Here is a 24,692-nt window from a genome sequence, read left to right as displayed (position 1 = left end):
TCATCTTTGAACAGCAGAGCTGGAAGGGGATCCCATGGAGCACTGAGTCCAGCCACTCTCAAAGAGGCACCCTGGGGGAATCGAACTCCCAACCTCTGGCTCCACAGCAGAGAATCACAGAAAAGTGAATTTTGGAAGGGGCTGGCAAGGCCATCAAGTCCAGCCTCCTGCTCAAGGCAGGAATACAAACAAAGCAGATCTGCCAGGTGATTATCCAAGTTTTTTCTTGAATGCCTCCAGTGTTGGAGCACTCACCACCTCCCAAGGTCATGGTTTCTGTTGTTGTACCGCTCTAACAGGACGTTTTTCCTGATATTCAACCAAAATCTGGCTTCCTGTAACTTGAGCCCATTGTTGTTGCATGTCCTGCACTCTGGGATGATTGAAAGCAGATCTTGCCCCTCCTCTGGATGACAGCCTTTCAAATATTTGAAAAGTGCTATCCTGTCTCCTCCCTCAGCCTTCTTTTCTCAAGGCTAAAGATACCCAGTTCTTTCAGCCTTTCCTCCTAGGGTTTGGTTTTTAGCCCCCTGATCATCCTTGTCGCCCTCCTCTGAACTTGTTCAAATTTGTTAGCATCCTTCTTGAGGTGTGGTGTCCAGGACTGGACACAACAAGACTCAAGGTGAGGCCTAACCAGTGCTGAATAGAGAGGGACTAGCACCTTGGAGGATTTGGAAACTATACTTCGATTAATGCAGCCTAAAATAGCATTTGCCTTTTTTTGTAGCCGCATCACACTGTTGGCTCATATTTAGCTTGTGATCTGCGACAATTCCAAGATCCTTCTCACTCATAGTTTTGCTGAGCCAGGTATCCCCCATCTTGTAACTGTGCAACTGGTTTCTTTTTTCCGAGGTGCAGGACTTTGCACTTATCCCTGTTGAATTTCATTCTGTTGCCTTCAGCCCAGTGCTCCATCCTATCAAGGTCATTTTGAATTTTGTTTCTGTCTTCTAGGGTATGAGCTATTCCGCCCAATTTGGTATCATCTGCATATTTGACAAGCATTCCCTGCACTCCCTCATCCAAATCACTAATAAAAATATTGAAGAGCAACGGACCCAGGACTGAGCCTTGGAGTACCCCACTTGTTACCTCCTCCCAGGTGGAGAAGGACCCATTAATCATCAACCTCAGAGTACGATTCTATAGCCACTTGTGTATCCACCTGACAGTTGATCTATCCAGCCCACACCTAATTAGTTTGCTAATCAGGAGATCATGGGGCACTTTGTCAAAAGCTTTGCTGAAGTCAAGATATACTATGTCTGTAGCATTCCCACTGTCTACCAGGGAGGTGACCTGATCAAAAAATGAGAACCAATTGGTTTGGCAGGATATGGTCTTGACAAATCCATGTTGGCTTCTAGTTATTACTGCCTTGTTTTCTGAGTGCTTGCACAACGACCGCTTTACGATCTGTTCCAGAATTTGTTCCAGCAGACACACATAGTTTGGTTAGTTACATCACAGTGGAACTGCACTCAGCCCTTCTTGGGGGGGGGGGAATAACAGGGCTCGGGAATATTGCCGCTGGGGACTACAACTCTCAGAATCCCCAGCAGCAGCATGGTCACTGGTCATCTCCTAACCACGGGTCCCTTAACTGGGAGAAAGGGGGCATACCAATGGAAATAAAGAAAAGAATAAATTAATAAACAGTTCAACATAGTGCTGTTTCTCTTCCCCATTCTGACCACCGCCTGCAACAGCCTGAAAACGAGGAAACAACAGGAGAACTCATTAAACCAGGTCAAATTGGATCAGTTCAGTGTGGGGTGGATTTTGGCAACAGGGATGGTACACATCTTGTTCTGTTTTGGATTTTTTAATCCCAAAAAAGGCAGAGACATAAATAAAGGGTTGGGGGGTTTGAGTCCCCCACTGGGCATCCTGGGAGAAGAGCCAGCCTGGGTAGCCTTGGGCCAACTATGCCGTCCCACAGCGCCCCCAGTGGAAGGGAAGGGTAATAACCACTTCTGCATATTCTCTACCTGGAAAACTCAGAAAAAGGTTGCCATAGGTCAGAGGTGACTTGGCCGCATGCAATTACTGTTAATTATGCTGCAGAGAAGTTTTCATCAACCCAAGGCAATGCCCTCCGCTGGCCAGCTCAACGGCAACCCTTTTCTGACAAACTGCTTAGGAAACCGCAACAAAAGAAGAAACTCAGTTGCACAAACAAACACAAAACCGCCAAGAAGGTGTTCACACATCCCCCCCCCCTTGCAGATCCTGCCGATACACCTACTGGGTTTCCTCCAGCTCCTTGTGGTTGTTGAGCAGGTGCTTCCTTCATCCTCTCCCTGTTTGTGGGGAGGCAAAGGGGGGAGGGGTTAAATTTGACAAAACCTTGAGTGGGATGAAGGATGATGCAGCTTGCCAAAATTCATAGGTAGGTAGGTAGGTAGGTAGGTAGGTAGGTAGGTAGGTAGGTAGGTAGGTAGGTAGGTAGGTAGGTAGGTAGGTAGGTAGGTAGGTAGGTAGGTAGGTAGGTAGGTAGGTAGGTAAAATACAAACCCACAACACAACACAGGGCACCAATTTGCACAAACCTGCATATTCTAAATGCCAGGCACCGAATCAAACTCCTACGTGATGTTTCATCATTTAAAAGCGAAGTGCACTGCATTTGGTTTAAGTGAGGAAGACCGTCCTCAGGCCACTTGTATCCCAGCCGAGGGCTCTTCCCTGCCCCTCTGGCCAGTTCCATCCGGGCTCTCCCTCCGCCTTGCAGTCCTTTCGAACTTGGGACTGGACCCAGCCCATCACACTTCAAGAGAAAGACTCTCTGCTGGTCGCTCTTCCAGCAGAGGACTGCCCCCCACAAAAAAGAAGGGGACACGTGGCCACCCAAGCTGGGAGGAAGGACTGAATCCAAGACCTCCTGTGCCCTAGGCAGCATCTGCCCTGGCACCCACCTCCGAGGTCATCCATCCCCTAGTCCTGGCCCGGATGCTCGTTGCCGCGGAAACACAGGTCTGTCCCTGATGGCTGCATCCTCGCCGGTCCATGAACTTGCCCAGCTAAGTTCATCAATGCCAGTTTATGCTCTTGGTTCGTCCCTGCCTCTGAAAGAAGCCGGCAGGGGTTAGCCATAAGGTTATCAGCGCTGTGCAGGGAGGACACCGGAAACCAGGGGCAAAGGCTCAGCGCCGCACAAAGCCAGCAGGAGCGAAGCTTCTTCCAAGCATCTGGCCGAAAAATCGGCATCCGTGCAAACCTAGCTTCCTTCAGGGTCCAACCCTGTTTGGCACAAGGACCCGATTTCCATCCCTCGCATGGCTGTCAAGACCGGCACCTAGGGGTGCCCGATATTTAGGACAGGCTGGTGGGAACCTACAGGCTTACAAGGGTGGGGATCTTAACAGTTTGATCCGGCAAACGTCACGCTCCAGACTCAACCGGCTTGTCAGTCGGAATGATGAAAGCTGGGTTTTTAGGGAATTGCCTGCCGGCTTAGAGTAATGAGGAAGATCCCATGACTGAGCCAAACCATACATCACAGACAGCTGGTTGTTAGAAGGCCAAGACAATGCCAGCAGAGCTCGGTGGCTGAGCAATCACGCCGGTCTATGATGCCCAACTTCACCTCCCAGCTGCCGATCACAAAACGACGCCAGCCAAGTGGCCAACTCCAGGCGGCGGGGCGGCCTTGTTGTGCTGCGCCAAACAGACATCCTCGGCACTTAACAAATTCCTGCCTCTCTGGCCCAATCCAAACCACGCCACTGGGCCCCGCATTTGCGGCACCTTGAGGCTGAGATGGAGAAAAACCTCATCTCTAATTCTGGAGAAAGAGAGCAGCTACCAGCGAAGGCAGACAAGAGAGGGGAACTAAACAGGGAGGGGAGCCGTTTCTCCACCCCCACAGCCCTGCCCAAGCCAGGGGACATCCAGGGCATGTGGGTTTGATACGGAGGAATTTATATATCTGGAGCATCTCCTGCCCGAAGCAGGAAAGAGTTGAGGAGCCATGGCCCCCACCTATGGCTCTCCAGATTTATTTATTTATTTATTTATTTATTTATTTATTTATTTATTTATTTATTTATTTATTTATTTATTTATTTATTTATTTATTTATTTATTTATTATTATTATTATTATTATTATTATTATTATTATTATTATTATTATTATTATTATTATTATGAGCAAAGTGGTGGAGAGGGTGGTGGCAGACCAGCTTCAGGCGCTCTTGGATGAAACAGATGCACTGGACCCATTCCAGTCGGGCTTCAGGCCGCGCCATGGGACAGAGACAGCATTGGTCGCCCTGTATGATGATCTCCTGAGGGAGGCCGACAGGGGCAAATTGTCTCTGCTGGTCCTCCTCGATATTTCGGCGGCCTTTGATACCGTCGACCACGGTATCCTCCTGGGGAGGCTCTCCGAGTTGGGAATCGGTGGCCTGGCGTTAGCCTGGCTCCGTTCCTTCCTGGAGGACCGTCCCCAGAGAGTTCAGCTTGGGGAGAGCTTCTCGGCCCCGTGGAACTCCAATTGTGGGGTTCCACAGGGTTCGATTATCTCCCCAATGCTATTTAACATCTATATGAGGCCACTAGCGGGGGTCATCAGGAGGTGTGGAGCGATGTGTCACCAGTACGCTGATGACACTCAGCTCTATATCTCCTTTTTGCCAACTGCAGGTGATGCCGTCCTGACCCTTCAGCGCTGCCTGGAGACTATACTGGAATGGATGCAGGAAAATGGTTTGCGGCTGAACCCGGACAAGACGGAAGTCCTGAGGGTGGGGCCCCCCGTGGTTGGTGGCCTGGTTGGCCCTCTCTCCTTTGGGGGGGCGACCTTGGCCCCGGCGAGTGGGGTCCGCAGCTTGGGCATACACTTGGACCCGACGCTCACCATGGAAACACAGGTGACGTCGGTTGTCCGCTCCGCCTATTTCCATCTCTGGCGGATTGCCCGGCTGCGGCCCTATCTCGACACGGGGGCCCTCACTACCTTAGTACACGCGCTCGTAATCTCAAGATTAGATCACTGCAACGCGCTCTACGTGGGGCTACCTTTGAGGCTGATACGGAAACTTCAGATGGTGCAGAACGCAGCAGCCAGACTTCTTACCGGAGGGAGAAAATACCATCATATTTCTCCCATTCTGGCTAGACTGCATTGGCTGCCCATTTGTTTCCGTATCGACTTCAAAGTTTTAATGCTCACTTATAAGGCCCTAAACGGTTTGGGACCTCGATACTTGGCGGAACGCCTTCACCCACCAAGTTCTACCCGAACCACTCGCGCGAGCCTGGAGGTGAGGCTGAGGGGCCTGACGCCGAGGGAGGCCCGGAGAGAGAAGACAAGAAACCGGGCCTTCTCGGCGGTGGCCCCTCGCCTTTGGAACAATCTCCCTCCTGAGATTCGCGCGGCCCCTTCGCTGGGTACATTTAAAACTCAATTAAAAACATGGCTTTATGTCAAGGCCTTCCCTCCTGCCAGTGTTTAATTTAATTTAATTTACTTTTTCTTCTTCTTTTTCTATTTATTATTTATGATTTATTATGTTTTGTTAATTGACATTTGATATTTTTGGATTTATGCTGTTATAATCTGTATATTTTATGTTAGCCGCTCAGAGTGGTACTGACCTACCAGATGGGCGGGATACAAATCAAATAAATAAATAAATAAATAAATAAATTATTATTATTATTATTATTATTATTATTATTATTATTATTATTATTATTATTATTATTATTATTATTATTATTATTATTATTATGCATTTTTAGGTCTAACTCCAGACATCCTCAATGGTATCTAAGTTTGTGAAGCGCCAAGTGAGAAAACTGGAGGGGCTCCCCCTTCATAAGGAGGCTGCTGGATGATGCTGGTCTAAGAGTTATCATCTCCAGCTGCCCTCATGGGGTTTTTATTAGGCACAGGGTTGCCCACCCAAAAACTGCCCGTGCGCCATGGGCCGCGGAACCCATCGGTGACAACGGTGGCGATCTTTACCGCCGCTAGGAGTTGCTCGTCATGTGCGGCAGCGAAAGAGCTCACCTAAAGACCATGAACAGGTATCTTCGAGAAGGGGCAGATACCTCACTGGCGGAGCCACTGCTTTGCCCCCCAAAAGGGTCCCAGGTTCAGCGCCAGCCTCTCTACTCTGAAAGAACCTGGTAGCTCAGCAGGGGGGAAAGGAAAGACCCCACTGAGTCTGGGCCTTTGGAAAACTCGCTGGAAAGTCCAACACTCAGAGCACGGGGTACAGACAGGGCAGCTTCATACATGACCCTTTTGTAACCAAGGGCAGGGCGGGGTGCCTTTTAAAAATGACTTTTTTTTTTTTAAAGATGCTTGCAAAATCAGTCAGATTGCATTTCTGGGAAAGGGACTTGGGATCCGGCCTCCTTTCTCTGTAATTTCCCCTGGCAAGGGAAAGGTTTTCACCGCAAAGCTTTTGCAATGCTGGCAGGAGCAGGAGCAGCAAAGGATGGCTTTCTAAAACAAACACACAGGCAGGGATGTGAGAAGGCTCATTCCCTGCCCAAAATTACACCCGCTGCCTTGACTTCTGGAGAGAGAAAGAAGTGCCAGGCACTGCGACACCCATTAAGGGGGAGTAAAAATAAACGCCGGAGCTGTCCTGCATTCTCGTGCTCTGCAGCCTATATATAGACTCAGGAACGGACAGTTTCCTTCGCACGCACCCTGAAATGACTGGAATCGAGAGTGAGGAGGGAGACCCGGTTCTCTAAAGTTCCCAAAGAACTTGCTGGTATTTCCCCCCCCCCCTCACACACACACAAACACAATTCAAGAGGACAGTGACATACTTGGCCACGCCCACCCTTTTCTTCCTAACAACCCTGCGTTGTAGGACCAGCTTGAGAAACAGCGCCTGATGCAGGCTTTGTCGCTAATCAGGATGTGAACCAGTCTGCCCACCCCGGTTCTCCATTATCTCACACCAACTCTCGAAATGTGCCCCCCTCCATCACTGAATCAGCACCCTCCTCACTCCTGCAACGTTTTGAGGAACAGTGGCCCCCAAGAAGCAACTTCTCCTATTGCTGCCTTAACAATGTAATAGGCAAAGCAACCAAACTTTAGCCCACTAGCTTAGGTAGAGGAAACCTGAATATTTCTCCAGGCTAAGCCACCTTTTACCCTTAATGAAAGTTCTCCAAAGATAGATTTCACCCTTCTATGTCATTCTTTACAACCTTCCTCGTGCTATTCCTCCTTAAAGAAACCTTTCCCCCACCAATATTCAAGTCCGCAGATCCTCTTCCTGTTTCCTAAACAGAACTCTGCAAGAATCATTGACGTTTAATCGGTTGGGTTCGCTCCTCTGTCCTCCACTGATTAGCTCTAATTTATGTGTGGTCCTCGTCCAAATCCAGTTGTAAGCCCATCAAGCGGGGTCTGTTTCCTAACATGGTCCTTGTACACGTCTAAATGACAGAGGCGCCAGGCAAATCGTCCTGATTTCCGTCCATCTTCACATCTCCCAGCGCACAAAAATCTCTCTGCGTTTGCCATCTACAAGCCGCCAAACAGCTGCTTTCCTGCTTTCTTGCACCTCCGTCGGGGGCTTGTATGCAAAAAAACCCAACCCAACAAAAGGATCTATACAAACGCCAGGCTGTGTGAGGCTTATTGCAGGAAGCAGAACATTCTCCCCACCCCGAACAGCGTTGGTGAGCGAAGACTGACAGCTGCTCTGGGTGCCCGTGCTATTCCTAGTCCTGAATGCCCTTCTGATCTCTCCTTTGCTGTGGCAAGTTCCGGGACACCTGGCCTGGAGGACCGAACCTAGGTAGCCATCCATGACAGCGTATTTGCAAGGATCAGAATACTGTCCGATTCAGCCAAAGAAAATGGCACTTCTTCCCTCCCACTCCAAGGGCCTTTGGGTTGGACGCTCGGCGAATGTTTTAGAGACCAACTTTTAGGTTGCCACTCAGGAGAACAAGTTCTGGAGTTTGGTTATTTCTAGAGTTCAGAAACAAAGTGGAAGGGGGAGTTTTCACAGAACTGTCCTCCGGAAAAAAAAGAGAGATAAACTTTTCTTGCTCTAAGACACTCTGATGAAGACATGCTTGTGGGAGGGAGAGATTTCCACAACAATCCCACACCCATTTTCATTCTGGCTAAAAATATTTGAAAGGGCCTCAAGCCTGGAAGGAAACCAGTGTTTCTGAGTTGTAAGACATCCGTGGGCGACCGAAACACCGTTTCTCTTATACAGTGGTGCCATGCAAGATGAATTTAATTCGTTCCCCCGTTAATGTTGTCTTGCGAAATACGTTTTCCCATAGGAATGCATTGAAATCTAATTAATGCATTCCTATGGGCAAAAAAAGTCAGAACAAAGTCAAATTTGGTTTACAAAGGGTTTATTAAGTGCTCTTTAAAGCCATACATATTGTGCAGATGATTTTTAAAAATTCAGTCAAAAAACTTTAACTTTTTAAACATCATAGAAAAACATTTTAAAATCAGCAAACATGAGGCAGGAACAAAAAACGGAAAACATTTCCTATGGCATGGCCATAGGAACGTTTGTCTTGCGAGTCATCAACCCCCTTGTCAAAACCATTTGTCTTGCAAGTTTTTTGTCCTGCGAGGCATTTGTCTTCCGAGGCAGCACTGTATATGCAAATTCTAGGACAAGGACTGTTATCTTGCCAGAAAGCTGGAATACATATGCTCCAGGTGACATGGTTATCCATCCATAACAGGTTACTTCTTGGGGTAGAGAGGGGACTGGCGGGGGGGGGGGGGTAACAAGGCTACATTTCAAAGTTGACTTAAGAAGTAGACATGGTCTAGAGGGGCAGGGTAAAAATCTAATAAATAAATAAATACTCTCATTTTATGATACAATGAGTGCTGTTTTCTAGTTCCTTTTTAAAGGACATTTTAGAGTAATTTTAGAGGACCTTTAAAAGTTCACATGTTGTGCTATTCTCTTATCATTCCAAGTTTTTTGGACTCAGTTCCCCCATTTTTCCACAAAGTTTGCTTTGGGGAGAAAAAAAAAGGCAATCGGTAGAAATGAAAAAGTCACAATCAGTGCAACAGAAAACCCAGGAGCAACTTTTGCCAACCCCAAGGACTAATGACAAGCGGCTATTTCTCAAAAACGGTAGTGAGTAACAGGAATGAGTTACTTTTCCAACAACAAGTTTTCCGTGTTCCTTTCCCTCCCCTTTTTCATACAGATTCCTACAATCAAACTGGCTTTGTGATGCTTCAGATACCTTGAGTCATCTCTCTGACCAAGTGTGACAGCAGAGTATCCAACCATGTTATGCTAAATATAGCAATCATCATCATCATCATCCTGTGCCATCAAATCAATTCTGACTTATGGTGGTCCTTTCCAGGGTTTTCCAGGTAGAGCATACAAAGAAGTGGTTTTTACCCTTCCCTTCCTCTAGGGGGTGCCCTGAGATGGTGCAGCTGGCCCAAGGTCACCCAGGCTGGCAATTCAACCAGAAGGCACCGTGGTGGCAGAATCGGACACCCAACCTCTGGCTCCTCAGCCAGAGACCTAACCCCCTGAGCAATCCAAAGGTTCTATAATCATCATCTTAGAATGGCCGAATTCGAAGGGACCTTACGGATGACCAAGTCCAGCCCCTCTCAAAGAGGCACAGTGGGCAATCGAACTCCCAAGCTTTATGTCCTCAGCCATAGACCTAAAGTCTGGGGGAAGATGTCACCCAGTAAGGTCCTTCCCAGCTCCCAGGGCCTTTTCACTTCCATACATAGCAAGATTCGTTTGAAACGTGCTGCTGTCAGAGGAGAGCTTAGTGGAGACCCTGGACTGCCAGAAAGACCAACCGGTGGGTCCCGGAACAAATCAACCCCTGGCATCAAAAATGTTGAAACTCATGAGAAGGCAGTGTTCTTTGGAAAAGACCATACATAATGCTGGCAAAGGTGGAAGGCAGCAGGAAAAGAGGAAAATCAAGTATGAGATGGATGGGCTCCCTAAAGGAAGCCACAGGCTTGAGTCTGGAAGAGCCAAGAAGGGCGGTGGAGGATAGGAGATTTTAAAGACGGCTCATTCCTAGGGTCGCCATGCGTTGGAATTGACTTGACAGCACATAGCTACAAAGCAAGGGAAGGACAGGAAGGAGAGACATGTTAGGGGTGTCAAGAAATAATAACTGGCCAGTTATCTGTCCTCAGGAGGGACACCCACCTTTTCCGACAGGCCCAGGGCTCGCTTGCTCCGCCCTCCCGAAATCCAGCGTGGAAGGACCCCTTCTCCTTGTGGTGACAACCCTGTAAGTAAAACACGGCAATGAGTCAAGGCGGAAGGGACTGCCGTTCCCCTTCCTCGGACCCGTCTCCAGAATCCGTTCACCCTCTGCCTGTTCAAAGATGCCGGGGAAAACCCTCCCCGCTTGGCAGAAGGTAAAAATAGGGGAACTGAAAACCAGCCCCATGGCTACACAAACAAAACAAACGCCCCCCCCAAAAAAAATAACGGAAAGGCTGGGGTGAAAAAAGAATTCAAACCACAAACAAGGCAAGGCGTCCCCTTCTCTTCCCCTTGGTGGGTTTGGTTTTTGCACAGAAGGTCAGGAGCCCACCCTAAGCAGAGAAGGGGGGGGGGAATTGAAGGATGGGCCAGCAGATGTGAAAGGAGGCCAGGGCATCTGAGTTGCATCCACAGCTGGGAAAAGTGTCCACAAGGCACACCACATTTCCCTGACTCCCGTGATGAGCCAGGGGCGGGCGAGAGGGAGTCAAAGGAAAGCCCTTCAAGGTAAAATAGCATTCGCTTTTGTACATGTGTGCACAGAGGGCGGGGGAACAGGACTGCATCCATTTTTTCCTGATCTTCCATTCTATAGATTTACCTTGGCTACACGTCCACCCCTTGGCCCGTTTCAGATGGGTTCGATTACAATGGCCATCATCCGCAGCCAGCATGGACTACACAGTCACTAGCTACGGTGAGTCAGGTATTCCAGGAGTGACCTGGCAAATATATATGTAATACTGTAAGAGTGAAAGAGGAGAGCGCCAAAAATGGTCTGAAGCCCAACATCAACAAAACTAAGATCATGGCCACTGGTCCCATCACCTCCTGGAAAATAGAAGGGGAAGAGATGGAGGCAGTGACAGACTTCACTTTCTTGGGCTCCATGATCACTGCAGGTGGTGACAGCAGCCACAAAATTAAAAGATGCCTGCTTCTTGGGAGGAAAGTGATGACAAACCTAGAAAGCATCTTAGAAAGCAGAGACATCACCTTGCCAACGAAAGTCCGAATAGTCAAAGCTATGGTTTTTCCTGTCGTGATGTATGGAAGTGAGAGCTGGACCATAAAGAAAGCTGACCGCCGAAGAATTGATGCCTTTGAATTGTGGTGCTGGAGGAGGCTCTTGAGAATCTCCTTGACTGCAAGGAGAACAAACCTATCCATTCTGAAGGAAATCAACCCTGAGTGCTCTCTGGAAGGACGGATCCTGAAGCTGAGGCTCCGGTACTTTGGCCATCTCATGAGAAGAGAAGACTCCCTGGAAAAGACCTTGATGTTGGGAAAGTGTGAAGGCAAGAGGAGAAAGGGGATGACAGAGGACGAGATGGCTGGACAGGGTCACCGAAGCTACTAACATGAATTTGGTACCAAACTCCGGGAGGCCGTGGAAGACCGGGGGCCTGGTGTGCTCTGGTCCATGGGGTTGCAAAGAGTCAGACACGACTTAACTCCTGTTCCTCAAGGGCAGCCAAGGATTCCCTTATCTTCTATACCCACAGATGAAAAGGAGCTCCACCACCCGGATGTGGAAACATTATTTTCTTAGACTAAAAGGAGTTCGGAAAGGTTACGCCTAACTGGGGAGGCCAAAAATCAATGATTTTTTTTTTTTAAAAAAAGAGATCAATTTAAGCTAGGATTTAAATTTTAAAAATCTATTTTTTGATTGAAATCTTTTTTAAAAAAATACATTTAAATTTTTTTTAAAAACTGTGGTTAAAATCAATCTGACTTAAATCAAATCCAGCCGGCACCTAACACCGGCAGAGGCTTGTCTTGCGCCTTTGATTTCCTGCCGTGGCCAACCACCCGCCTCCAGGAAGCCCACGTGTGAGAAATTTGTGTCGCAGCACCACTTGGGCTTCTCAGCCATGATACACACAGCTCCGCTGGCCACGTTGTTCTTTTCCGCCAGCGAGGCGCTTCTGCATCATCCTTAACTGTCCTGCTCAACTCTTGCAAACTCAAGGCCAAACTCAATCTTCCTTTTTTTTTCCCCTGCTGCCTTTAACATTTCCCAGGATTGTCGTCTTTTCTAATGAGTTTCGTCATCTCATGAGGCACTCGGAGAACCGAGGCTTCCATTTAGTCCTCTTTCATTCTAGGGAAGAGTGCAAGCATGATTTGATCTAAGACCCACTTGTTTGTCTTTCTGGCAGTCCAGGATCCCTTCAAAACTCTCCCCATTTTGAATGCATGGATTTATCCTTCCTATTGCTTCCTACAATCTTAGTATTGTAATATTGTAGGAACTATTGCTGTACTATCTATATGTAGCAGCTGGGAATAACACAGAAAGAGAGGTTACTTACCTGCAACTCGGGTTCTTCGAGTGCTCATCTGTGAATTCACACTAATGGGTTTAATCTGCACCTGCGCAGAGGTCTCCGGAATATTCTAGAGCTCAAACATGCGTTCGCCAGGACCCGCCGCCTTAACACACGTGGTCCACTGCACGTTAAGACAGACGTGGTGGACAGAGGGGAGGATGGGCAGGAAGAGTGAATTCACAGAGGACCACCCGAAGAACCAGAGTTACAGGTAAGTAACCTCTCTTTCCCCTTCACGGATTGCTGCCTTGTCATAGTGAAGGGACGTGAGTAATTCAGAAAAATTATGGGCTTGGCCGTGCAGGGACACCCAAGACGGACAAGTCATAGTGGAGAGTTCTGACTAAACATGATCCACTTGGAGCAGGAACTGGCAAACCACCCCAGTATCTTTGCCAGGAAAACCCCATGGACAGAAACAAATGGCTAAAAGATATGACGCTGGAAGATGAGCCCCTCAGAAGGTGTCCAACATGCTACTGAGGTCAGAAGGCGTCCAACATGCTACTGAGGAAGAGTGGAGGACAAGGACAAGTAGCTCCAGAGCTAATGAAGTGGTTGGGCCAAAGCCGAAAGGACGCTCAGCTGTGGACGTGCCTGGAAGTGAAAGGAAAGTCTGATGCTGCAAAGAAAAATACTGCATAGGAACCTGGAATGTAAGATCTATGAACCTTGGGAAGCTGGATGTGGTCAAACAGGAGATGGCAAGAATAAACATTGACATCTTGGGCGTCAGTGAACTAAAATGGATGGGAATTGGCGAATTCAATTCAGACGATGATCTTATCTACTATTGTGGGCAAGAATCCTGTAGCAGAAATGAAGTAGCCCTCATAGTCAACAGAACAGTGAGAAAAGCTGTAATGGGATACAATCTCAAAAATGATAGAATGATTTCAATATGAATCCAAGGCAGACCTTTCAACATCACAGTAATCCAAGTTTATGCACCAACCACCACTGCTGAGGAGACTGAAATTGACCAATTCTATGAAGACGTACAGCACCTTCTAGAACTGACACCAAAGAAAAATGTTCTTCTCATTATAGGGGACTGGGATGCTAAAGTAGGGAGTCAAGAGTTAAAAGGAACAACAGGAAAGTTTGGCCTTGGGGTTCTGAATGAAGCAGGGCAAAGGCTAATAGAGTTTTGTCAAGAGAACAAGCTAGTCATCATAAACACTCTTTTCCAAAAACACCCGAGGTGACTCTACAAGTGGACATCACCAGATGGGCAATACCAAAATCAGATTGATTATGTTCTCTGCAGCCAAAGATGGAGAAGCTCTATACAGTCAGCAAAAACAAGACCTGGAGCTGATTGTGGCTCTGATCATCAGCTTCTTATAGCAAAATTCAAGCTTAAACTGAAGAGAGTAGGAAAAACTACTGGGCTACTCAGGTATAATCTAAATCAAATCCCTTATGAATGCACAGTGGAAGGGAAGAACAGATTTAAGGAACTAGATTTGGTGGACAGAGTGCCTGAGGAACTTTGGATAGAGGCTCGGAACATTGTCCAGGAGGCAGCAACAAAAACCATCCCAAAGAAAAGGAAGTGCAAGAAAGCAAAGTGGCTGTCCAACGAGGCCTTAGAAATAGCAGAGAGGAGAAGGGAAACAAAATGCAAGGGAGACAGGGAAAGTTACAGAAAAATGAATGCAGATTTCCAAAGAATAGTAAGGAGAGACAAGAGGGCCTTCTTAAATGAACAGTGATATAAAGAATAGAAAGGGGAAAACCAGAGATCTGTTCAAGAAAATTGGAGCTATTAAAGGAACACTTTGTGCAAAGATGGACATGATAAAGGACAAAAAATGGTAGGGACCTCACAGAAGCAGAAGAGGTAGCAAGAATACAAAGAGGAATTATACCAGAAAGATCTGGATGTTTCGGACAACCCAAATAGTGTGGTTGCTGACCTTGAGCCAGACATCCTGGAGAGTGAAGTCAAGTGGGCCTTAGAAAGCCTGGCTAACAACAAGGCCAGTGGAGGTGATGGCATTCCAGTGGAACTATTTAAAATCTTAAAAGCTGACGCTGTTAAGGTGCTACACTCAATATGCGAGCAAGTTTGGAAAACTCAGCAGTGGCCAGAGGATTGGAAAAAATCCCAATCCCAAAGGAGGGCAGTGCCAAAGAATCCTCCAATTACCGTACAGTTGCACTCATCAGTATGTGGACCGAGAACTCCCAGAAGTACAAGCTGGATTCTGAAGGGGCAGAGGAAATAGAGACCAAATTGCTAACATGCGCTGGATTATGGAGAAATCCAGAGAGTTCCAGAAAAATATCTACTTCTGCTTCATTGACTATGCAAAAACCTTTGACTGTGTGGACCACAGCAAACTATGGCAAGTCCTTAAAGAAATGGAAGTGCCTCACCACCTTATCTATCTCCTGAAAAATCTGTATGTGGGACAGGAAGCAACGGTTAGAAACGGATATGGAACAACTGATTGGTTCAAAATTGGGAAAGGAGTACGACAAGACTGTACAGTGGTGCCTCGCATAACGAGCACCCCATTTAACGACGATGCGGATTTAGCGATCGCAAAAGCGATCACATTGTAATGATTTAGATGGGCAAAAATCGCATTGCAATGATTAAAAAATTGTGTGGGACCGATTTCAACACTGTAAGATTTGAAAAAGTCCACACTGGAGCTCTGTAGAGCAACCGAGGAAGGTGTTTTACCTTTATACAGTTATCTTAGTGGTCCCACCATCTTCCTACCTGGTCCAGAAGATAAACAGTAAATAACATTGATCTTCTGGCAGAGCAGCAGATTCTAACCATGTTCCTGAACTTTTGCATGTTACTCCAAGGTGCTCCTATGAGTTGGTCTGTTCGAGCAGCTCCCTGTTCAGCTGCAATTCTTTCTCCATTTCCCAAAGACTAACATTTTGGTGTCAAGAGTTGTTTCTTGACACAATAAGCACCTCAAGACCCTTAATAGTCTTTGCATCCCCACCTGGGTGTTGGATAGGAGAACTGCATCATCTGCATACAAATGTCCCGATATATTTGTGCCCTTTAGATAGGGTGGGAAAATCAAGGGCTGGACAGGGAGAATATTATATCGTTTAGCTATAAATGAAATAGAATGGGGGGGTAATAAACATCCCTGATGCACTCCCTTATTTACAAGGATTGGGTCTGAACGACGGCCATCTGAGCTGACTCTTACGTGTAGGATGGTCATTCCCGTACAGCCTCTGGATTTTCAAGTACCTGAATGGAAGTCAGCAAGGCTAGTTGTCAGGGTGTATTTCCTTATCCGAGAAGCATGTTCTCCACTTACTCAGCTGAAACATCTTCTAGATGGCTGGAAAGGGTTGTTAAGGGCAAGTGCATCTCAAAACTTCATAAGCATCCAGGCACTTAAGTACCAACTTTAGATATAGGATGTTGCCTCGATGCGATGAGCAGAATCCTCTGATTTATGCACTTTTGCAAGACCTGACAAAATGGATGAGATGCTGAAATGTGCCTAGAGTTATTAATCTTCAGGAAGAAGGAGAAAAGGAAATGACTGAGGCTACCACACTATGAATCATCTTTAGTGCTGAGGCTTACCATCCAGTGTGCCCAAATTATGGAGAGCAAACCAACACGGCTTGCTGAATCATCATCCTCTTATAAAAGCAGAGCTGGAAGGGACCCTATGGATCATCACATAGAGCCCCTGTCAAGGGGGCACAGTGGGGAATCGAACTCCCAACCTCAGGCTCCACAGCCAGATGCCTAAACCACTAAGCCATCCATGGTCCATGTGCAACTCCCAAACACAGCTTGGTAGAGTTAATTTTTTTTATTATTATTGGTTTTATGTGCTGTCAAGAAATAAGGAAAACTTTTGGCCTCTACAGGACTGTTCATCAGACAGAGAGCTAAACCACTAAGCGATCCAGCAGTCTTTAAAGACATGTTCCCTTATTGGGAATCAAACCCAGGCAGAAGATGAAGGGATGAATGCTGACGATTGTCTTCCACCAGGACAAGACTCCAGCTGGACCATCTGGAAGACTTCAAAGTGAAGTAGGAAGATCAGAGACTAATCAAAGAAAATGAGGCTACTTAGATGCAGGACAAGTTTTCTGTGATTGTGGGGAAATTCAATCAGTGCAGCACTTACATGCACATCATTTATGCCCCGCCACGCGTGCAAAAGAAGATCTAGCAAATGGCCGAGATAATGCTATTGAAGTAGTCTGCTTCTGGCCAAAACTAATCTAATTATCTTCACAGTTGAATTTCTTTTTAATTTTTACCTATATTCCATGACATCCATAATTTTAAACTGTGCAATGCTCTGATGTGAATAAAGAAAGATAGAACAAAATGCACCATGCCTGCAACAATTCACAGCCACCACCCTTTCAAAAAATTATGGGTGAGTCACTTACATGGAGAAACAACCCTGTCTGTCAGTTGGGAGTGAAAAGAGAAAGAGAAAAACCGAGAGCTTCCTTCCAATATTCTGCAAAAGGTGCAAATCTTAGATTATTCTTCCTCTCAAGCATGTGGTTCTCAATTTACTGCAATTACAATCTCCATCATCCCCCAATGAGTGCATGACTCCAGGTCCCATAATCCCACAGCAGAGGACAGTTGGAGGTAGGATTATGGGATTTATAGCTCAATATATCTGAAGGGCACAAAGATGTCCTTCCGGCATGCCCCACCACCCCAAGAAACAGGGGGAAAGGGGAGTATTGTGATAAGGCGCTCCTAATGAATGGCTTTTTCCATAGCTCAGCACGTCAGCTCTGGAACGGCCTACTAGGGAAGTTGGTTTGGCTTCATCCCTGTTGAGGCTCCATGGACAATTAAGCCTATATGGTTCTGAAAGGACTTCGGTCCTTTAAATTTGCTTTTAATTCATTTACTTATTTTTTGCTCCTCTTGAAAGGGAGTGCTTTTAATCTGTATTCCGAATAACATTTGAAACCCCTCTTTTATGCTTTTGAGCTGTCTCTTACAACATCACTTCGGGAGCGCTGGTAGACAAAATCATTAAAAAATAAAATACTTTAAATCAATGAATCCTTAAACCACACTCAGCACAACGGAACATCCATTGGGATCAGAAAACATCACACAACGGACTCTGCTGATGTGGAGTTCTGTGGTTTTACGTTCTCTGCTTTGGTTTCTGTATAAATCCTGGGAGATGTGAGTTTTAAAGAAGGGAGATTCTGTTTCCCGACCTGTTTACAGCCATGACTGTCGGTCTGAAGAAGGAATCTCTGGGTCCCACCCGTGGGGCTCCTCTGCAGGGTGATGCAACAGCACTCTGCACATGGACAGAAAAAAAATCTTCTGCCCTCCAGTATAAAATCCAGTCAGGCAAAGCCTGCGGCACCAACACAATCCTGCGACGCCTTGGGTTTAAATCATACCTTGTCTTTCACGCCCCTTTGTCAGAGCTTAGAAAAGTTACTTTTTCTGGATTAACGCTGCCAGAAGACCCTAAACCAGCAGGGTGTGTGACTGGGAGATCCTAAGAAATGCATTGGGGGGGGGGGAAACCAGCTACCCACCCCACCTCAGCCCCCTGGAGTCTGGGCGACAGGGTGCATGCATGCAACGACACACAGCCCGAACCAGAAGCCGACAGAGATTGCAAGAATTTGTGTGACCAAGTGGCGTTGAAGTTTGCTGCCCTGTTTTGAACACACGCAGAGGGTCAGGGTACAACGTGCGAGGGGAGCTGGGCCAGCCAGCGCTCCTGCCTCCATCCAAGATGCGACCATATAGAGTCATGACGGAGCACAGCTAGGGCCTGGTGGCCCAGAGGAGAGATGGGGAGCGGGAAGGAAGGCTTTCCCCCTACAAACAAGCCGACGGAAGCTCAAACATCTGTGACCACACACAGTGGGAGGCAGAAGAAGCCCACGGCTGTCCCACCGAGAGCAGCCGGGCCGTCACCCTCTAAAAATGAGCCTCTCCCCTCCATCCCCCAGTATGGGAAGACCCAGAACTTGGAAAACCTTGCTACAGGGACTACCATGCCCAGCATCCTTCAAAGAGCAATGGCAGCAAATGGTGGGATCCCTCCTTTATTCACCTCTGGGAAGGGGGTTCATTTTGGTTTTAGCCTCATATCAGCTCATATCCTGCTCCCTGGCTTTGTCTGATTCTCTCAGATTGAATCTCAAAGGGTGGTCATTTGTCTGATTCTCTCTCTTTTTTGATAGATAGATAGATAGATAGATAGATAGATAGATAGATAGATAGATAGATAGATAGATAGATAGATAGATAGATAGATAGATAGATAGATAGATAGACAGACAGACAGACAGACAGACAGACAGACAGACAGACAGATAGATAGATAGATAGATAGATAGATAGATAGATAGATAGATAGATAGATAGATAGATAGATAGATAGATAGATAGATTTTTTGCTTTTAGCTTTCAGATATGGTCTTTTAACAACGTAAGCCGCCTTGGGGCCTTTCTTAAGGAGAATGGTGGGGTAAAGATATTTCAAATAGATCGATTAAATAATGAATTTCTTTCCCCTCCACCCTCTGGCAGCGGCCATTCCCCTCCCTCGGCCCAAGTGGGACAGAAGAAATGCTTCGGAACCACTTCCCGGCGTCCAGGACCACAAGCCCCTTAAGCCGGCTTCTCTCCCGTCTGGCCGGAGGGGCTGCTCCCCGCATCGGCCCCGCAGAGCGAGCCCGGCTGACCCACAGGGGTGTGTGGCTGCATAACACCCCCCCTTTTCCTGGCATCCCCAAAGTCTAGGGGACGTTTTTAACTAGGGAGGGGCTGAAACCTGACCTCCCCCCCCCCCGGTGCGTTTTCCCGGCACCGGGTCCTTCTTGGAAGCTGCCCTGCCCAAGAACCAGGCGCTCATCATCCTGGCCAGACCCCCCGGGAGGGGCTCCGGCATCACCCCTTCTTCTTCCAAAGGTGGCTCGTTCCCTCTCGGGAGGGGCCGCGCTCTCCCCCTCCGCATCATCCCTCTCGCTACAGCCACACAGGGACCCTCCAAACCCACCTGCCTCCCACCAACTTATGGGGCGACAAGGCTTTCTCTCCTCCTTTGGTCCCCCCCCCCGAGGGGCCAGGGCCCTCCTCCAGGGTTGAAAACCGCAAGGCGTCGGGTGCCACCCCCTTTTTTTTAAGAGTAGCTGATGGATCGACTGATTGATTGATTGACTGACGGCAGGGTCGAGCCGTGATTGATGGATGGACCGACGGACGGACGGCTTTTCCGGGCTGGCCTCCTGCTTCCATGGAAAGCTCCGGCCGCGCTCGTCCTTTCCTTTCCGGACCCCCCCCCCAACCCTCAGCCCGCTGGGGGAGACTTGGCCCCAGGGGCCGGAGAAGTTACTTTTTTGAGCATGCGGGGCGGGGGGGAGGGGGGGAGAGACCCTCCAGCCTCGCCCTCCTGCCCCCCCCCCCATAGCTGCTCTCTCTCTCTCTCTCCAACAAAAAGAAAGCCCCCCCCGGCCCATCCAGAGAGCCTCGGACCGGCCGCCCTCTCGCCCGCTCCCTTGCCCGGGATCTGCCCGGCCCCGCTTACCCCGGGCTGTGCCCGCCGCCGCTTCCCGGGCTCCGGCCGCGAGGAGGACGAGGAGGAGGAGCGGGAGCGCCGCGCGGGTCCCGCTCGCCATCTCCAGCCGGGCGCGCCGCCGGTGCGCTGCGCTCCCCTCCGCTCCGCTCCGGCCGGGGCTGCCTCGCCCCTGATGGGAACCGCATGGCCGGAGAGGGGAGAGAGCCGCCGCCGCCGCCGCCGCCGCCCCCGATCCGCCCCCTTCCTTCTTCCCTCCTTCCCTCCCTCCCTCCTCCCGAGGAGGCCCCTCCGCCCCGACCCTGCCAGGAGAGGCGGTTTCCCTCCGGCAAAGGGGCTGCTCCGCCGCCCGCCCCCCACTTTCTTCTTCTTCTTCCTTTGGGACTACAATCCCCACAATCCCCAGCCCGCGCCGCTCTGTGTTTGTGCGCGCGCGGGGGGGCGGTTTCATCCAAAAAAAGAGGAGTTCCCCCCCCTCCTTCCTTCTATCCTGCCTTCCTCGCAACGGGGCGTCCAGAGGGAGCGCCGCCACCCGCCGCCGGATGGGGATGCTGGGAAGGGCACTCCAGAAGAAGAGGAACTTTTCCCAAACACGTCCTTCTTCCAACCTTTTTTTTGGGGGGGGGGGAGATCAGGACAACACTCGCTCCGAGGCAGAGGTTGGGGGTTCGGTTCCCTACCCACCCACCCCGGGCCGCCTTGACAGGGGTTGGAGTCAATGATCCGTAAGGTCCCTTCCAGCTCTCCACTTCTAAAATGATGCTGATGGACAGGCAGCTGAAGGGTTCAAGCAGCTGGCTGCGGAGCTACAGGTTGGGAGTTAGAGTAACTTATTGCTAATCATTACCCACTTCCCACTTCTGCTTGTGTGCAATTCATTACTTGGAACTATTTACTTCCAGCGTCTGCTTACAGGTAAATCATACCTAACCGGTTAATTCCACGCTCCACCTACGTTTAACTCTTTACTTATACTGTAGTTCTTTCCCAAGTTCTTTTTAGGAGCACCACACCAGCAGATCTTTCTCATTTTTGACCATTTGTGGAAACACTCGGTGTAATGTCCTGTAATTTAATTTTATTTGCCTCGGGTGGGAAGTTGGAATAAAATCAAAAACATTTTTTTTTCATCCTGGCTTGTTAATCTTTCTCTTCTCTCCCTCTCTTCCAATGTCCAGGGCAGTTCCTCCTTTTCGTTTGGTTTTGGGTAGTTTGTTTTGAAAAGACTTCACCTTGTTTTCTCAGTGTCTGTTCTGCAGGGGGGGGCGGGGGGATAATGTTTATAGGCCTGCCAAGCTTCAGATTCCATGTAGACTGACTTACTGCCGGAGGGGCTGCAAACAGACAGAGCCTTCAGTTTTACAACCACCAGTTCTGCTGGATATTGCCAAACACTTTAAAAACGGTGAAGGGTTTGGTCATGAGTTCCAGTTATACAAATGAGCATCATGTATTTTCACACATTAGACAGAGAGCTTGAATAGCTAGTTTTCTTGGACTGTGATGCCCGGAATCCCCAGCTAGCAATATTGTATTGCCACCTGTCCTTTTGGGGAGAAAACAGAAGCATATTAAATAATAATTGTCTGCGGTCAAGTTGGTTCTGACTCATGGAGTCCCTTTTCAGGGTTTTCCAGGTGGAGAAAGTACTCAACAGTGGTTTCCCAGTTGCCTTCTTCTTGCGGGGGGGTTTGCCCTGGGACGATGATGCAGCTCGCCCACGGCTACACAGGCTGGTTTTTCCCCTTGGAGGCCCAGTGGGGGATCAAACTCCCAACCTCTGGGTCCATAGACGGATACCCTAATCCCTGAGCTATCCAGCTAGCTGATACCTTCATGAGACCAGTGTGTCTGATAAAGTGTGTCCAAATATACATATTTTTAAAAAGTGTGTCCAAATATATACATTTAAAAAAAAACACAGAAAAGGCTAGCTTTCAATCCAATCATACTAGTCTGCTGTGTTTTTTTCTGCACCATCCCTGGCACAGAGGTGCCCAGCTTGTGCAAGACTAATGCGGGTCAAAAGTTAGCAATTTTTTGTTGTGCTTTTTTTCATGGTCTAATAAAGGTATCACCCACCCTTGCCTTCAGGTAATTTATGTTTTAAACAAGAGTCGTAATGCCCTTTTAAGAAAGAGCTGCTTTCCCAAACCAGCCAGCCAGACAAGCAGATTAAAGATGTCAGCGTTTGCCTTTTCCATCTGCAAGCAAAGCACTCTGGCCGTTTGTTTTTGGTGTGTGTTTTGGATACCATGCTTTCGTGCAGAATCGGCTGGACACCCACCCATCCCAGCTTCTAAACCCTGTTTCGTGCTTCAAACTGCCTCCTAACGGGTGCCGGGGTGGAGTGGAATCTCTTTTCAGGAAGGATTTAAACTCCTGCCCCACTTTCTTCCTTTCCAAGTGGGTCAGCCAAGAAACACATTACATTTCTCCGCCTCGCTCACCGCCACGAGGAAACTGATGTGCCCGGTGGGGTTAAGCCTGGAGTCTGGAAAAGTTGCTTATTTGGACTGTGAGACTCAGAATCTCCCAGAATGACTGGCTGGGATATTGGGGAGACCCCGGAAAGGAATTTGTTTCTACAATCCAGTTACAGGCAGCTGTTCCTTTCCCAAAATGCAGGCAGCACAGATGATTATGATGTTCCGAGGGTGGATTGGAATGGAGGGGAGAAACTGCTTTAAGGTCTTTTTCCTTCCCTTCCTCCACCCTTCTGCTAAGCAGATTGTCTGACCGTTGTTTTTTTGCGATGATTCATTAGTTGCATCTCAGTTTTTATCTGACTCATGAAGACCACAGCTTTGCAAGATCTGATCAGCCCAGTATCTTGTTTCGAGCAGTGGCTGACGCGCCAGGCCCTTCTGTCTTCTGCTGCCTCCCAGAGTTGGGTCAAATTCATGTTGGTCGCTTCGATGACCCTGTCCATCCATCTCGTCCTCTGTCGTCCCCCTTCTCCTCTTGCCTTCACACTTTCCCAACATCAGGGTCTTTTCCAGGGGGGGGGTCTTCTCTTCTCATGAGATGGCCAAAGCATTGGAGCCTCAGCTTCAGGAGCTGTCTGTCCAGTGAGCAGACAACATACACTCTCCAAAAAGGAGAGTCCAAAAATGCAGGTGGATCAGTCCGTATTAGGAAACAAGGAGCGGGTCTTCTGCAAAGCAAACGGCTCTTAATTTACCCTCAGAGACTTCCCATGATGAAGTGGACAGTTGCAGCAAGACACTATTCCTGACAAAATCCTTTTCCCATCCAGGTATTGTGAGAAGCCAAGCAAAGTTCGGTGGGAAAAGGGAAGCTACGTGGTTGACAACGACCTCAATTCTGCATGAACCTCTTTAGGGGACCCTGCTGTATAGCATTACAGGGAGCCAGGCTGCGTTTCTTCTTTGCGCACTGCTCGTGACTTTGAATGAGCATTGACTAGGCTCTTCCGCAAGGGTTGTTACCATTTGGGCTAGTTTCATCCAAAGGGGAGCATCGGTTTAACAAAACAGGATTAAAACTCCTGCCTTCAACCCTCCCAGGGCACTGAAGTAGACAGAATAAAACAGAAGACTCGAGGGCCACAGAAAGGCATCTTTTAATGCACAAAATTCTCAGAGCTTTTTAATATATTTACCCCCAGTTCTTTGGGAAAGGGTGGAGAAACCCTTTTAAAAATGATCTTACTGTGCTGAATTTGGGGGGTTTGGGGTTGGTTGGTTGGTTTGTGGATTAGGACCTAACCTTGAAAACAGCCAAAGCAGAAGCCCCTTGCAGTTTTGTCTCCATCCTGGGGTGGATGACACCAGCGAGCAGGGTGGCCCTCGGATCTGATCCAGAATGCTCCCATGCCGTTCTTATTTGGTGACGACTTGACAAATTGCTAGACGTCTGTCGAAACCTAAACCGGGAAGAGATTCCAGAAGCATGAACCTAGGAGCATTCATCAGGGGTGGGGGTTGGGCTTGGCTGTCATCAGTGCAGACTCAGAACTGGGATAGTGTGGATGGAGAAAAGCCTGGGAGAAGCTGAAATCAGAGGCAAACATTTGAAAATGTCCATTTTGGAGAATGTTGATTTATGTTGGTGTTTGACAACGTGTGAGGGTTGGTGGCTATCAGATCTACCTCTACTGTAGAAAAAAAAAAGGTAAGGTAAGGGTAACACAGGGTTACGTAGGTACTAGGTTAATAAATTAATCAATAATAGTATAATCATGCACCGTCAAGTCAATTCTGATTGATGGTGATCCTCTTCCAGGGTTTTCCAGGTAGAGAAACTACTCAGCAGTGGTTTATTTATCCTTCCCTTCTTCTGGGGGGGAGGGGTGCCCTGCAGCTTGCCCAAGGCCACCCAGGTTGGCTCTTTTCCCAGGAGGCCCAGTGGGGGAATCGAACTCCCAGCCTCTGGGTCTGCAGCCAGAAACCTAAACCAACAAGCAATCCAGTTAATTAAATAGCTGGTGAATTCACACAGGCGTGATCTGTGCATGCAATTCTCAAACCCCAAACTACTTTGCATAGTTCCTGTGTAGCAATAAAAACCCTGTTTTCTCTTCCTCTCTGTTTTGAATACCCTCTC

General features: G+C 48.1%; 1 protein-coding gene across 4 annotated transcripts in view; it reads right to left on the bottom strand.

The window, feature by feature from the left end:
• The window catches only part of ADAM33 (ADAM metallopeptidase domain 33), an 86,849-nt gene extending 66,583 nt beyond the window's left edge, over positions 1-20,266 (bottom strand). For all 4 annotated transcript variants that reach the window (XR_013545746.1, XR_013545745.1, XM_073002144.2 and 1 more), the window contains exons 1-2: positions 20,136-20,266; positions 10,187-10,269 (exon numbers count right to left, since the gene is read on the bottom strand). Coding sequence is in view for 2 of the 4 variants with exons in the window: in XM_073002144.2 (XP_072858245.2) it covers positions 10,187-10,269; positions 20,136-20,226 (174 nt within the window). In the remaining 2 variants the exon portion in view is untranslated. The remainder of the gene's footprint in view (positions 1-10,186; positions 10,270-20,135) is intronic.
• Positions 20,267-24,692: the final 4,426 nt, after the last annotated feature.

The sequence above is a fragment of the Pogona vitticeps genome, chromosome 5 (assembly GCF_051106095.1).
Source record: "Pogona vitticeps strain Pit_001003342236 chromosome 5, PviZW2.1, whole genome shotgun sequence".
Taxonomy (NCBI): domain Eukaryota; kingdom Metazoa; phylum Chordata; class Lepidosauria; order Squamata; family Agamidae; genus Pogona; species Pogona vitticeps.
This window is presented reverse-complemented; position numbering and strand designations above follow the sequence as displayed.